Genomic DNA, 14,066 nt, shown 5'->3' with positions numbered 1-14,066 from the left:
AGTGAGTAACCTCATCATCTGACTCCAAGACTGTCCACCATCTCCAAGACAAATCAGGTGTCTGAAGCAACACTCCCCACTTTGATGGATGAATGCAAATACAACACTAGAAGTTGACACCATCCAGAACAAAGCAGTGTGCTGTACTGTTTGCAGATATGATTGCCATTCACTCACTCTAAAACAGAAGCAGTTACAGCACTGTTTACAGGATGTACAGCAATTCACCAAACATTCCATTACATGACTGTTCTCTGAACCACACACCACCCTCATGTGAAAGTACATCATTCCTTCAGTGTTCCAGGGCAAAACCCTGGTACTCCATTCTAAATAGCATTCTGGCATACCTACACCTATTATAGCACAGTCGTTCAACAAAGCAGCTCACCAAGACCAGTTAAGTATGGGTGGCAAAACATGATTCAGCCAAAGCTCTCATCCCATTACAGCACCAGTTCAAAGATGCTCAGTCTGAGTGCCTTAAAGTATTTGGTTGTTGGCTTTAGCTCAAAGTGGTATGGAGATGATTCGGTGATTACAGTTAATCTGAATCATTCCAAATGTTATGTATTTTAAGCTCTTTGGTATTGCTAAAGAAACTGTTCCACAAATAGACCACAAGGCTATTCATATTGACATTCGGCTGTTGGAGACACACTGGGAGGTACATCCTCAAACGTTAGCATTTCAGACAATGACAGTTCATATGGCCTTGCATCATTTTCTAAACCATGACCTATTTTCGGTTCTCTCTCAAAACTGCCATAACATCCACATTTCTCATTGCTTCCGTGTAAGTAGGACTACTTCACTAGTTGGGCATTGGTGACTGCTTCCCCTCCTTTACTTCAAAGATAGGCAGATTTTTTTTGATGCATCCACTATGTTAAGAGCTTATCAAGCACAACTTGAACAAAAAACCTAAGAAAACTTGTTTCAGCGAGCAAATGTTTTGTTGTTTCAAGTCAATTTTTGTTACATTGAAAGGTGGCCATCTAAAAAGCTACTTAAGTAATAACATCTGTTTAGGTTGATTAAAAATCTGAAAACAGTATGACATATCAAGTGACAACTTATATTTGCATGGTCTTTAATGCCATAAAACACCAAGACAGTACAAACCAAAGTACACACAAAGCCAAGATAATAAAATGTGAGGCTGGATGAACACAGCAGGCCAAGCAGCATCTCAGGAGCACAAAAGCTGACGTTTCGGGCCTGGACCCTTCATCAGAGCTCTGATGGGTCCAGGCCCGAAACGTCAGCTTTTGTGCTCCTGAGATGCTGCTTGGCCTGCTGTGTTCATCCAGCCTCACATTTTATCATCTTGGAATTCTCCAGCATCTGCAGTTCCCATTATCTCTCTTACACACAAAGCCATACAGGATATTTAGGCACAAAGAAAATCATGGTCATGCAGGTGAAGCAAAAGCTTTTTAAAAAAGGGACCTACCATGAAATTTGATCCAGAGGACAGTGCATGTACAGAAGTAGCTGCCAAAGGGGAGGCTGGTACAATTCCAACATTTAAGACGACATCTGGATGCATATATGAAGGGGAGGGGGTTTAAGAGGGGTATAGACAAAACACTGGCAAATGGGACTAGATTTAGAGTATCTGGTCAGCATGGATGCATTGGACCAAAGGTTTGTTTCGGTTGTACATCTCTCCAACTATGAAAATATTAGTTTTGGGCTCCTGCAGCACAGCACCAGTGCCCCTCTCTCTGAACCAGAAAGTCTGGGTTCAGGTTTCACCTGTTTGAGACAAAATCAGAGCAGTAGACATTGTTTACTTGAACTTCAGTAAAGCCTTTGACAAGGTTCCACGTGGTAGATTACTCAGTACAGTAAGATCACATGAAGTTCAGGGCAAGCTTGCAATGGGCTGAGATATGGCAGAAAGCAAGGAAGCCTTCTCTGGATGAATAGTCCGAATCAAGGCACTGCATCTTGATTTTTCATTCATCTTCCAGTAGATTTTACATCCTCTTGAATTAGAACTCTATGACTGACTTTGGTTAGTTTTCCATTCCTTTAGGGTTCAATACAATTTTCTTAGACAAAATCAACTGTATCCTAAAGACTTTTCACATTTGACATAACATGTCAGGGATTCAAACATTGCAGTTTTTTTTTGGTTGTTGGTTGCACATTTCACTATGGTGAAATCCTATCATCTATCCTTAGATGGGATCCAACATGTGCATTTATTGAATACAGCCTTCAATTTGCCATATTGTTGTTCCTGTTGTCACTTTGTATCGTGAAGTATTGCCCATAGGTTTAAAACTGGATCCGGAACCTTGCACTTTCCGCATTTCTCAAACTTGTTCTTTCGTTAGCACTTCAGTTTAAAGGATTCCTTCACCAAAATAGCAACCATGCTAAGGAGTAATGCAACAATCCTTCCCATGACAAAGCTAGTGTAATTTCAAGAAAGTCTCCAATAAGAAGCCAAAACCCACATACCAGTCTTAAAGGGTGTTTCAAAGTCAATTGTAACTGTCACTCAATTTCACAACACAACTGTTAGTCATTTACAGATGAACATCAACTTTCCATTAGTGCCATCAGACCATTAGGAACCTGTTATTTTCCTTATTAGGCTCAAATTCAGTAATGGCAATCACATTTAAACCAACTGCAGATTAGCGTACAATGGTGTTCATTCATAAGATTTAGCAGCATTGAAAAGTAATGGCAAAGATACGCCATTCAGCCCAGTGGGTCTGCAGTAGCTGATTAAAATCTAGCTGCTTATTGATCCCACAATCCTACATTAGATCCAAAAGCTTACACATTGCAGTATTTTGGGTGCAGATCCAGATTAGTTTGAATTAAGTTGAAGGTTTTGATTAGGTATCAAACCAGGCATTAAATACACGATAACCTACACCCTTGGGGCAAAAAGGGCTTCTCTTAAGTCACCAACCTTTGCGTCATTTAACATTTGCATTGCATGATGACTGGCCTCTGCTTGGGAATGTAGGTCTTCCCAGTTCCAGTCCTTTATTTTGTACAGCTCATTTTAATGTCAATCCTCAGTCTCCTGTTCTAAAGGAAACATCTCTACTAATCTTTCTTGGCTACATTTCAAGCTTGGGCAACATTGCTGCAAGTCTCCTCTACACTCCAGAGCCTATACAAGGCCATAACGCAATAAGACATGGGAGTGGAAGTAAGGCCATTTGGCCCATCAAGTCCACTCTGCCATTTAAATCATGGCTGATGGGCATTTCAACTCCATTTCCTGTAGCCCTTCATTCCTTCTGAGAAGAATTTGTCGATCTTTGCCTTAAATCCATATGCACAGAATGGATGTGCATATGTAATGTAGCAACCACAACCAATTTGAGCCCAATTAATATCTTGATATTTCCCTGCTTTTGTCTTTACTACTCTCATCTAGTATCTTTGATAATATTAGACTCCAAGAATGTCAGCATCATCCCTTTCCGAAGGAAAATGTTGCTCAATCTTGCAGACACCTTCTGCATCCATTAACAAGTTACATGTACATCTGACAGGCCCTACAGCTTCAGCCCGTACATTTCCCTCAACTTGCAAACAGTTAAGAAAATTTCACCCAAGCAGTTATCACCAGACAGCTCAAACTCTGCACTCCAAAAACAAACCAAACAACTTGTGATTCTCAAAGTGCATCTGGAAATCTTGCATTGGAGTGCTGGAGATTGTAACTGCATTGTACATCGGAGCACCCTGCTGTGAAATTCAGTTTTTACAAGAAAGTTGAATTCTAAGTATGCCATGCTTTCATGAGTTAAGGAAATTGCTTTATAAAAAAGCAACTGAAATCGAAGATGTGCCACAACCATATCTATTAGGGCAACAGTAATTTGATTTTTACTTGCCAAAAAACATCATGGAAGCTGGCCAGAAAATCTAGCAGAGAATCAGGTTGACACTAAAGGGACAACTACTCAATATCTAGAAGCCTCAAGTCCAAAACAGACATGTAAACTGGTGGATTACACCTCCAGGAGCCAAAGGTACTAAAACACAACACTCAAGTAACTATTTAAAGCTAGATATCAAATTCACCACTGTCCTGAAAATCCTATTGACTTCACTGTTGTCTCCCAACACTCAGTGGATGACAAATTGGTAACAGGATCTTGAAATTCTGAAGATCGGTGGGAATGATTTTCACTTTAGTAATTGTCACAAATGTAGCTGCTACAAAAGGAGTATTCACTGGAGTGACCACAGCACAGTTCTTGGAGACAAAGCCCTCTTTTCACTGAGGATACACTCCACGTTGCATGGCACTTGTGTGCAAAGGGTCAGATTTAATAGATCTAACAGCTGAAGACTAGGCATCCATGAGGTACTATGGCCCATCAGATGAATGGTTTTGAATCTAAAATTAGCCTCTTCCTGCCAGATTCCCTACTTCTGCACAGTGGATCAGCCTGAAGAGTACAGGAACAGGAACAGTAGCACCAGCACCAAGTATATGCATAAAAGGTGTCAACCAGATGAAGATACAAAACAACGTAAGCATCATGTAGAGCTAAGCAGTCCTAGAACCAATAAGTAGTGAGAAACAAGCTGTGCAGTCCTGCCACAACCAGTAGTTGACAACTGCACAATTCAACACTGGTGGAGGGGAGGCAATGGCCAAGGTGGTATTATCACTGAACTGTTAACCAAGACCAGAGAGGTTCAAATCCTGCCACAGCAGATAGCAGAATTTAGGATTCAGTAAATAGCTGGAATTAAGTGTAACGATGACAGAATCCATTGCCGATTGTTAGAAAAACCCATCTGGTTCACTATTATCCTTCATGGAAGGAAGGAATCTGCCATCCCTATGTGTGACTCCACACCCACAATCCTGTTGACTCTGAACAACCTGATGGGCAATAAACACTGGCCTAGCTAGCGACACCCTCATCCCATGAATGAATAAAGAAACAAAATCCACAAATTGCCCCCTCAATGATGGAGGGAGCCTTGTACAGTGCAAGGGAAGAAAAACTGGAGCATTTCAGCTAGCAATGTGAAGTGAATGCACATCTGAGATTGCATCAAATGCCAGTCTCCAATCAATTTGAGTCACAAAATATAATGAATATACCTCATACTACAGGAGACTTTGGGTCCAACAGCATTCAAGACATACTCCAGAATTTGCCATACCCCTAGATATCAACATTGCAACTGCCCAGCAGTGAATAAAATTGCCAAGATATGTCCTGAACACACCTGACAAAAGCAATCTGGCCAGTTATCACCACCCTCTTCTACTAAAGTGATTGAAGGAGGTCAAGTACTCTCAAGCAACAGTTGATAAAGAATAACCTGTTCACTCACACCCAGTTTGAGTTCTGCTAAGGCCACCGGGGAGGGGCAGGGGCAGGGGAGGCTGTCCTGAACATCAAAGCTGCACGTGACCTAGTTTGGCATCAAGGAGACCTACGAAAACTGAAGTCATTGGGAAGTCAGAAGGAGACCTCTGTTGACTGGAGTCATACCAAAAGTAGAAGTGTATTTATCACATCTGATCTAAAACTCAGGTGTTGTGTCACACATGAAGTACTTTCTGAACAGTGGCAGTGTAGTTAGGAAAAACAGCACTAGATGTTGCATAGGAAACTATTCTAAAAGACCTATATTATAAGCAGAATCCTCTGAAAGTACAAATCTTGGGCAAGACAGTAATAGATCCCCATATCCAAGACCAACACCACACATTCCTTCAAAAAAATGAGTGACCATGGGATCTTTCTTCACCCTGGAGGACCATACAGGAACTCCATTTAATGTTCAATCAAGTTGTGCATTAAAAATCCCCACCAAAAAGATATGATTGGCAGAATTTAAAGTGCAGAATCCCCATTTGAACTTAAGTGGAACAGGAACTGCACAAGGGCTTCTGGCAACTGCCAAGGATTTGAGAGTGTAATTAGACTGGATTTTTCTTAAAAACAGGTTCAAGGTGAAGGACCCTTGTTTAAATCAATGCAACACAAACCTTTCTTGTTGGAACACTCCAAAGTAGTATTTTAGACCCATTTGCTTGAAATGCTAACAACTTTCAATTACCAATTAACTGAGCAGTGTAGGGAGTGTCCCTACCTCTGGACCAACTGGACCTGTTTAAGTCTCACTGACTTAAGTGCACAACATCTCTAAAACAGATCAAATAGCAATATTTTACAGCTTGATTCATGTCTCACCCAATTCTGACCACACCTGAATGCTTAATGATAGTGCAAACCAGGTCAGAAAAAAGTCCCTATTCACCTGCACAGACATCCAGAAAATTATTTATTGAAGTGAAGTGCTGAGCAACAAGCAGGTCAAGCATTTTTTCCCCTCCCTCCGAAAACTAGTTACTGAAAAAGAAAGGAAAATAATCTTAAAGACTTGATATTTACAGGTGTCAAAATACAAAGTCACAGCATTAACTGCTTTTTGTCCAACACTGACAGATCTGCTGTGCACTTATTGCATTTAGAAATTCTAATGGTTATTCCTGATCTCCATGATTAGAAGTGAAATTAGAAACAGATCGCAAGCAACTCACCAGAGGAGAACTGTCGACAACTTCTTGCACTTGCTGCACCTGCGGTTCAGCCACAACTTTAGTGTCCTGGTCAGAAGTCATGAGCCGTCTGCTTTTTGGCTCTGTAGAGAGAATTTTGTTCGAAGAATCTGTGAACCAAACAGTATACATAAGCAACTGTCTCAAACTTACAAATATACTTAAATCTGATTAAAGTATCATGGCTGAATCAAAATTTATATACTCATTTCTCCAATAGGAGAGCTAGAGTGCAGATAAAATAAGATATTACCAGTCAAGCGCAATGACAGATTTGGAGTGAGGACCCTATACCCTCCAGATAAACACTCCATTAATTTGATTCTTACAAGAAGAAACACATTAACTTTGAATGTATCATTTGAGTGGAGTTCATTAGTTAAAAAATCTCATGCACTTAAGTGGATTGTAAATGGTATAGAAAATCAGTTTAAGTGGCTCAATTACCAGTAGAGGTGCCAACAGGCATAACAGACCCTAAGTTTTTATGGGACCTAAGAAAATGTTTTTTTGAAACAGGGTCACTAAGAACAAAGCAGTACCGAGATGCCATGACAAAGGAGATGGGAAAGGGAATTTACTCATGTCAATAAGGGTTAATATCGACCAGGGCACCAGTACAAACACTAACAACTTAGTGCTCTGTAGAATTTTTGCCTTATTCTAAAAGAACCCAATTTTCAACTATTAGTCTGTAACAAGTGCTCCAAGAACAAACTCATGCAGCACACCTAAAGCAGCAGAAATTTAGATAAAAAGTTCAGACTGCAAACCTCAGCAGTTAGCACTGCCATCTTACAGTGCCAAGGAACCAGGTTCGACTCAATACTGACAGATATTCTCCCTGTGTCTGTGTGGGTTTCCTCCCACAGTCCAAAGATGTGCAGGCTAGGTGGATTGGCCACGCTAAACTGCCCATACTGTTCAGGGGAATAGGTCTGGGTGAGATGCTCTGAGGTTTGGTGTGGACTTTTGGGCCAGAGGGCCTGTTTCCACTGCAGGGGTTTGATGATCTGTGAAATGAAATTTCAGACCTCACACAGCAGCCAAGCCATAATTTTCTCACTTCTACAAAACTTTGAGAACTAGCTGGCAGCTTCGTGAATTAAACAAGTTACGGCAAAAATTGTTGGAAAAATTCAGCACACGTGCAGCATCTGTAACTAGAAAGATCTGTCTACTTCGTTTTCCATTTTCCAACTTACTCTCCTTCACCTGGTGCATCTCCAAGTTCCCTTTCAACTGGTTTCCATTTCTAGGGAAAAGCTGTCCACTGACATCTATCACAAATATAGACCAACTCCCAGTTACTTTAAGCATCTTCACACCCTGCTTCCTTTAAAGGACTTCATTTCCCTCCTTCCCTCCCCTCCACTTTCTTCACTGCATTTCTTTTGAAGATGCCACATTCTGGACAGCAGCCTCAAAAATGACATTTTCCTCAATCAATCTCCCCACTACGGTTGACAGGACCGACCACACCTGATCCATTTCCTACTCATGCCCAAAGCCACTACTCCCCCTCACACTTTACTCCACCAGCATCCACATCCAAAAGGATAAGCTGCCATTTCCATCACTTTCATGAGATGCCAGACATAGACACCTCCCTGATAACAAGGTGTAAAGCTGGAAGGATACAGTAGCCAAGCAGCATCATAGGAGCAAGAAAGCTGACATTTTGGGCTTTACTGCTCCTCTGATGCTGCTTGGCCTGCCTGTGTTCATCCAGCTCTACATCTCTATCTCAGATTCTCCAGCATCTGCAGTTCCCACTGGCTCATGTGCACCTCCCTTGTGGACATCTGACATGGAGAGTTCCCATGTTAAACGTGCCTCAGGCTTGCTGCATCAAGGTTCAACACAAACCAAGAGGAACACATCTTCTGCCTGGCTACATTACTTTCTTCAGAACTCTATGAAGCTTAATTTCAGAACACAAACCACTTCTGCTCATTACCTCTTCTCTTTCCCCACCCCCACACCATTCCCTGGCCTGTTGTGTTGACTGCTCCCAGTATAGCCAACGCTTTCAACCATTTATACTTGTCCTCAGTAACCTACCCATGAATTTCTCTACTGCCCTCAAGTAAATATTCAACTCACCCTTTTGTGCACCATCGCCATTGACTGCCACCCCCTCACCCCAACCATGAGGATAAACACTGCCCTTTCCCAGCGAATTCAAATGTGAAAAGAATCAGTGCACTCAAAACATCAATTGTTTTTTTCAATATGCTGCCAGAATAGCTGTCTTGAAGATATCAGTTGCACCTGTAGTGAGTATTTCATTTTTACTTGAGAAAGATTCAAATTGTGCAATTGTACAAGCAACAGTTCCTTGATTACAGTAATGCCTTACAAGTTGTTACTGCCATTCTTTGACCCCACCCAGTAAAAGAGTTGGGTGTTCTGCATCGCAAGGAGTTATCACAAAGGTTAATCACAAAACAATGATTGGGTGAGTTGTATTCTGCAAATACTCTAGAACTAGTAAGTAGAAAATAGTTGCAAATGAGACAGACTGAGGGGGAAAAAAACAGGTGGACCCAAGTTAGACTCATTGCTAAGTGAAAGGAGTGCACTTTAGTGGGAAGAACTGGGAAATGTTAAAAACTGTTTTAAGAGGTGCAAAAATACACAAACACGAGGCAGGTGGTATGTGCTGAAATCTGATGCCCACACTTGAATTGATAGAAAAACATGCAATTTTAAGTCAGCTCAAATTCTTCTACTCACTCAATTGGGTTTTCTGTATTTACGTATTTCTGGGTCCAGTTCAAGTATATTTTTTGCAGGAATAAAGTGACAACTTTAAGTTGAACCAAGACTTTTCAGTTTGTGATCAGACTCGTGCTCAGTAAACACATTTGAATTGAAATTTTAAAAACTCAATATACACACTTAAAGAGTCTTAACTCTAGTATGAGTTGAGGAATAACAAACTAAGTTAGCCAAAATTCCACTTAATATCACTGCTGCACTTGAGTCCATGGGATTACATTTAGAGTAGTGAGACAGTCTTCATTTTGATCACAATTCTCAGACCAACAACATGAGTGCTGCCAAGTGAGAGAAACTAAGAGGGCTCAAGATGAGCCTGCAAAACAGTTCATTTCATCTTGGATGTTGCATATTTGTTATCCCAAGTCTTAAGTAGTTTCCACATAAAAAGTTAAGAATTCGGACGCTCACTTAAGGAGGGACATCATCAAGCAGCTGAATTGTGATCTTTAGCCAAACTTAAGAACTGGCAACCTGGAGTCATTATGACCTGCTCTAGAGATCTTATTCACACATTATGTTCTAATGTTCATAGTCTGTACACTGAAACAGCAAATCAGGGATCAATTTCATGGGTAATTTTCTTTTTCCATTCATTTTGTGGGGTGTGGTGTCACTGGCTGGCTAGCATTTCTTGCTCATCTAGTTACCCCCGAGAAGGTGGTGGTGTGCTGCATTGTTCCTGCTATGGGTTGACCCACAGTGCTATTAGGGAGGGAACTGTAGGATTTTTGACCCAGCAACAGTGAAGGAATGATGATCTATTTCCAAGTCAGGATAGCAAGTGTGACTTGGAAAGGAACTTGAAGTGGTGTTCCCAGATGCTTGATGCCCTTGTCCTTCTACATGAAAGTGGCCATGGGTTTGGAAAGAACTGACTGAAGATCTTTGGTGAATTTCTGCAGTGCAACTTGTACATAGTACACACTGCACTACTGAGCAGTGGGGTAGGGAGTCAATGTTTGTGGGTGTAGTGCCAAGTGAGCTGCTTTGTCCTGGTTGGTGTCAAGCTTCTTGAGTGCTGTTGGGGCTGCACTCATCCAGGCAAGTGGGGAGTGTTCCATCACACTCCTGACTTGTCCCTTGTGGACAGTGGACAGGTTGAGGAATCAGGAGAGGAGTTACATGCCACAGTATTCCCAGCTTCACGCCTGCTCTTGTAGCCAGTGTGTACGTGGTGAGTCCAGTTGAGTTGATCAATGGTAATTCCAGGATGTTCATAGTGGAGGATTCAGTGATGTTAACACCATTGGATGGCAACAGGCAGTGGTTAGATTGTTTCTTGTTGATGATGGTCATAGCCTTGCATTTGCGGCATGAATGTCACCTGCCAGCCCAAGCCTGGATATTGTCCAGATAGCGTTGCATGTGAACATGGACTGCTTCAGTATCCTGCGGCAGTGGTGGGGGGGTATTCTGTACACGGCATTGCTATAAAACAGCCAAGTCTTAACTGGATAAAAGACATAAAAAAGAAGAAGAGGAGAAAAAGGATAACTGTGGACCTGGAAGAACACAGCAGGCCAGACAGCAAAAAAGGAGCAAAGCTGACATTCCAGGTCAGGATGCTTCTTCAGAAACAGGGGCAGTGAAAGGGAGCTCAGAAATAAAGAGCAGGAGGAGTAGGGCTGGGGATGGTAGGTGGGATTATAATAGGTGAGTGTAGGTAGGCAGTGGTGGGGATTGGTCAGTGAGGTGGGAGGGGCAGATAGGTGGATGATGATGATCATGGGATGAGGCCAGGCTGGGGAGATTTTGAAACTGCTAAGTTCCACATTTAGGTCACTGGGCTGGAGGCTCCTGAGACAGAACATGAAGAGCTGCTCCTCCAGTTCACAGGTAGCATCACTGACACAAGTTTAAATGGTTTGTGAACAGAAAGTGTTGGCATTTGTCGTGAACAGAGGTGCTCTACAAAAGCAGTTTCGGTCTCCGCTTGGTCTCACTGATGTACAGGCCACAGTCAAGAGCACCAGATGCCACAGACCACGATGATGGATGTGCAGGTGAACCTCTGATGAGAAAAAGGCTTTTGGTGCCCTAAATGGAGGGGAGGTGTAGGGACAAGTCTAGCAGTTCCTGCAGTTGCAGGGAAAAGGTACTGGAGTGAAGGGTGGGGGGTGGGGGGTGGAGAAGAAAGAGGAGGAGGAGGAGAAAGAAAGAAATCAGAGCGGCTCCTACAAAAAAGGATGATAGGGAAATCTTGGATTGTAGGTGGCAGAAAATGATGATATGTTGGATGCAGAGGTCAGTGAGAGCATTTTTCGACCATGCTGGCTTGGTGTGGGGGTGGGGGGGGGGGGGGTGTGTGGTATGGTAGTGTGGTGATTGAAATAACAGGATATTCAGGAGTGGAACGCCTCATGTTGGGAGGGGATGTGCAGGAGGAATTGGGGTTAGGGATCACATTCTTGCAGGAATATGAGAGGTGGTGTAGTCTAGGTGGGCTTGAAATAAATTGTAGGCTGGGGGGGGGGGGGGGGGGGGGGGGGGTCACCAGAGTCAGGTTTGTGGGTGGTGAGAAGGTGATAGGAGTGGGCAGTGTGGGATTTGGAAATGAGAAGGTTGGAGGTAGTGAATGGTTTGAGAGATGATGTGTTGGTCGGGGAAGGTCATGATCAAGGGGATCGTAAGAGGTGGTGCCTGGCCTCAGCTATGTAAAAAAGGTCAGTCGGTGCACATACCATGACAGCACCACCCTTATCTCCAGAGGATTGCATATTCTGTGGGGAGAGGTGGAAAGGGTTGAGATGATAGATGTTGGGGAGGAGGCCTTGGGGTAGTGTCCAGGATGATGGATCTGTGGAGGGGGAGTTATACTTGTGGTTAAAGAAATAGGTGTGGGTTCCTGCACTTCCTTGAACCACTGCCATCCATTTACTACAGACAGACCTATCATGATATTAGTATCATACTAAATGGCCTAGACAGAGTGGATGTTGGAAAGATGTTTCCATTGGTTGCAGAGACTAGGGCCAAAGGGCAGAACCTTAGAATAAATGGAAGACCTTTCAGAACAAAAGCAAGGAGTAACTTCAGCCAGAGTGGTGAATCTACAGAATTCACTGCCACAGAAGGTTGTGGAGGCTAGGTCATTGAGTACATTTAAGGCAGATAGCTAGGTTTTTGATTATCAAGGGGATTGAGTGTTATGGGGACAAAGTGGGACAATGGGGTTGAGGAACTTATCAGCCATGTTTGAATGGCAGAACAGACTTGATGTGCCAAATGGCCTAATTTCTGCTCCTGTCTCTTATGGTCTTAAATGAGAGAGTTCAAGGATTTGACCCCACAGCACTAAAAGAACTGGAATATTTCCAAGGTACGGTAGTGAGTGACTTGGAGGGAACTTGGAAGTTGCTGTGTATTTGCTACCCTTTTTTCTTTCGTACAGGTGTTATTGTGGGTTTGGAAGGTGCTGTCCAAATGAATTTGGAGATTTTTCTAGAGTGCATCTTGTACATACGCACTGCTGAGAGTCAGACGGAGGGAATAAATATTGATTGGCACAAGTTCTATCAAGCAGGCTGCTTTGTTTTGGAGCTGTTAAGCTTAGCGTTGGAGCCACACCCATCCAGGTAAACAGAAAGCATTACAACCTCCTGACACATTCAGAGTCAACGGACAGGTTGAGTTGTCAGGAGGCAAACTACTTGCCACAGTATTCCTAGTTTTTGACCTGCTCTTGTTGCCAGTTTGCAAGACACGTCCAGATCAATTTCTGGTCAATTATATCATCCAAGATTCTGGTAGTGGGGGCATTAGGAGAATGTTACAATAGAAGTACACCATTAATGATCATGGCTGATCACTGGGCTCAAATCAAGCCCATCTCTCCCTATAGCTGTAGAATGCTTGGATTTAGTCTAGCCAGTCCAAGTGATTTATCTGCTTTCAGACCATTCAGCTTCCCCAGCCCCCTTCTTAGGTGATGGTCACCACACTCACCTCTGCCACTGACTTGAAGTTCCAGCATGTTGGGGTCTTCCACTGACAACTGAAGCTAAATACTTCAGTTTCTCTAACATTTCTTTGCTTCCCATTGCTACTTTGACAGTAGAATGCCAAACTCTTGCCACTCTTACCATTTATCTGAAATGATCATTCAGCCTTCTGTATTGCAAGCTAGGTTACCATTATTTCATCATCTACCTCATTGCTTTACATTGGGAAGCCTTTGAAAAAGCAGTGGACAGTCATCTGGTTTCCCACTAACCTTGACCACATTGTATGCTTTTATTAAAAATCCCTCACTTCCTCTAACAGCCATGGCTGCATCATTCCGATTTGTGTTCCTTGGGATGAATTTCTGCTGTCTCCCCCAAATCAGCTCCAGTAACTCCTGCCATTGCTGCTTCATCTTGCTTGGCTTCCTTACCATTAGGTTTGGCTGATTCCATGTCTTTGTAGATACCTTCACTCAACTATAACACTATTATTTACAATTCCAGCTTCTCATGCTCAAAATGCAGTTTTGAGCAGCATTTGCTGCTCCAGTGAAGCTTGGAAAGGTTGAACTGAGGCAGCAGAGCTGGGGTCATAGTTTAAGGATAACAAGCAGTTTTCTAGGACTGAAATTTTTGCACTTTAAATCTGTGGAATTCATCCTCAAAACGGAGGAGGCCAAAAGTGTTTTTCCAAGATGGTGTGTATTTTGTGGCTAAAGGGGGAAGATGGGCTTGATTGAGCCTAAGTGATCCGCCAT

At 42.6% G+C, this 14,066-nt stretch overlaps 1 protein-coding gene across 4 annotated transcripts in view; it reads right to left on the bottom strand.

The window, feature by feature from the left end:
• Positions 1 to 14,066, bottom strand: part of larp4b (La ribonucleoprotein 4B) — a 123,338-nt gene that overhangs the window by 79,309 nt on the left and 29,963 nt on the right. For 3 of the 4 annotated variants that reach the window (XM_048559039.2, XM_048559027.2, XM_048559017.2), the window contains one exon: positions 6,560 to 6,687. In XM_048559039.2, the coding sequence (XP_048414996.1) occupies positions 6,560 to 6,640 (81 nt within the window). In that variant the 5' untranslated portion in view covers positions 6,641 to 6,687. The remainder of the gene's footprint in view (positions 1 to 6,559; positions 6,688 to 14,066) is intronic. The other variant, XM_048559046.2, reaches the window with a different exon arrangement.

This window comes from Stegostoma tigrinum, chromosome 2 (assembly GCF_030684315.1).
Source record: "Stegostoma tigrinum isolate sSteTig4 chromosome 2, sSteTig4.hap1, whole genome shotgun sequence".
NCBI classification, from domain to species: Eukaryota; Metazoa; Chordata; class Chondrichthyes; order Orectolobiformes; family Stegostomatidae; genus Stegostoma; species Stegostoma tigrinum.
This window is presented reverse-complemented; position numbering and strand designations above follow the sequence as displayed.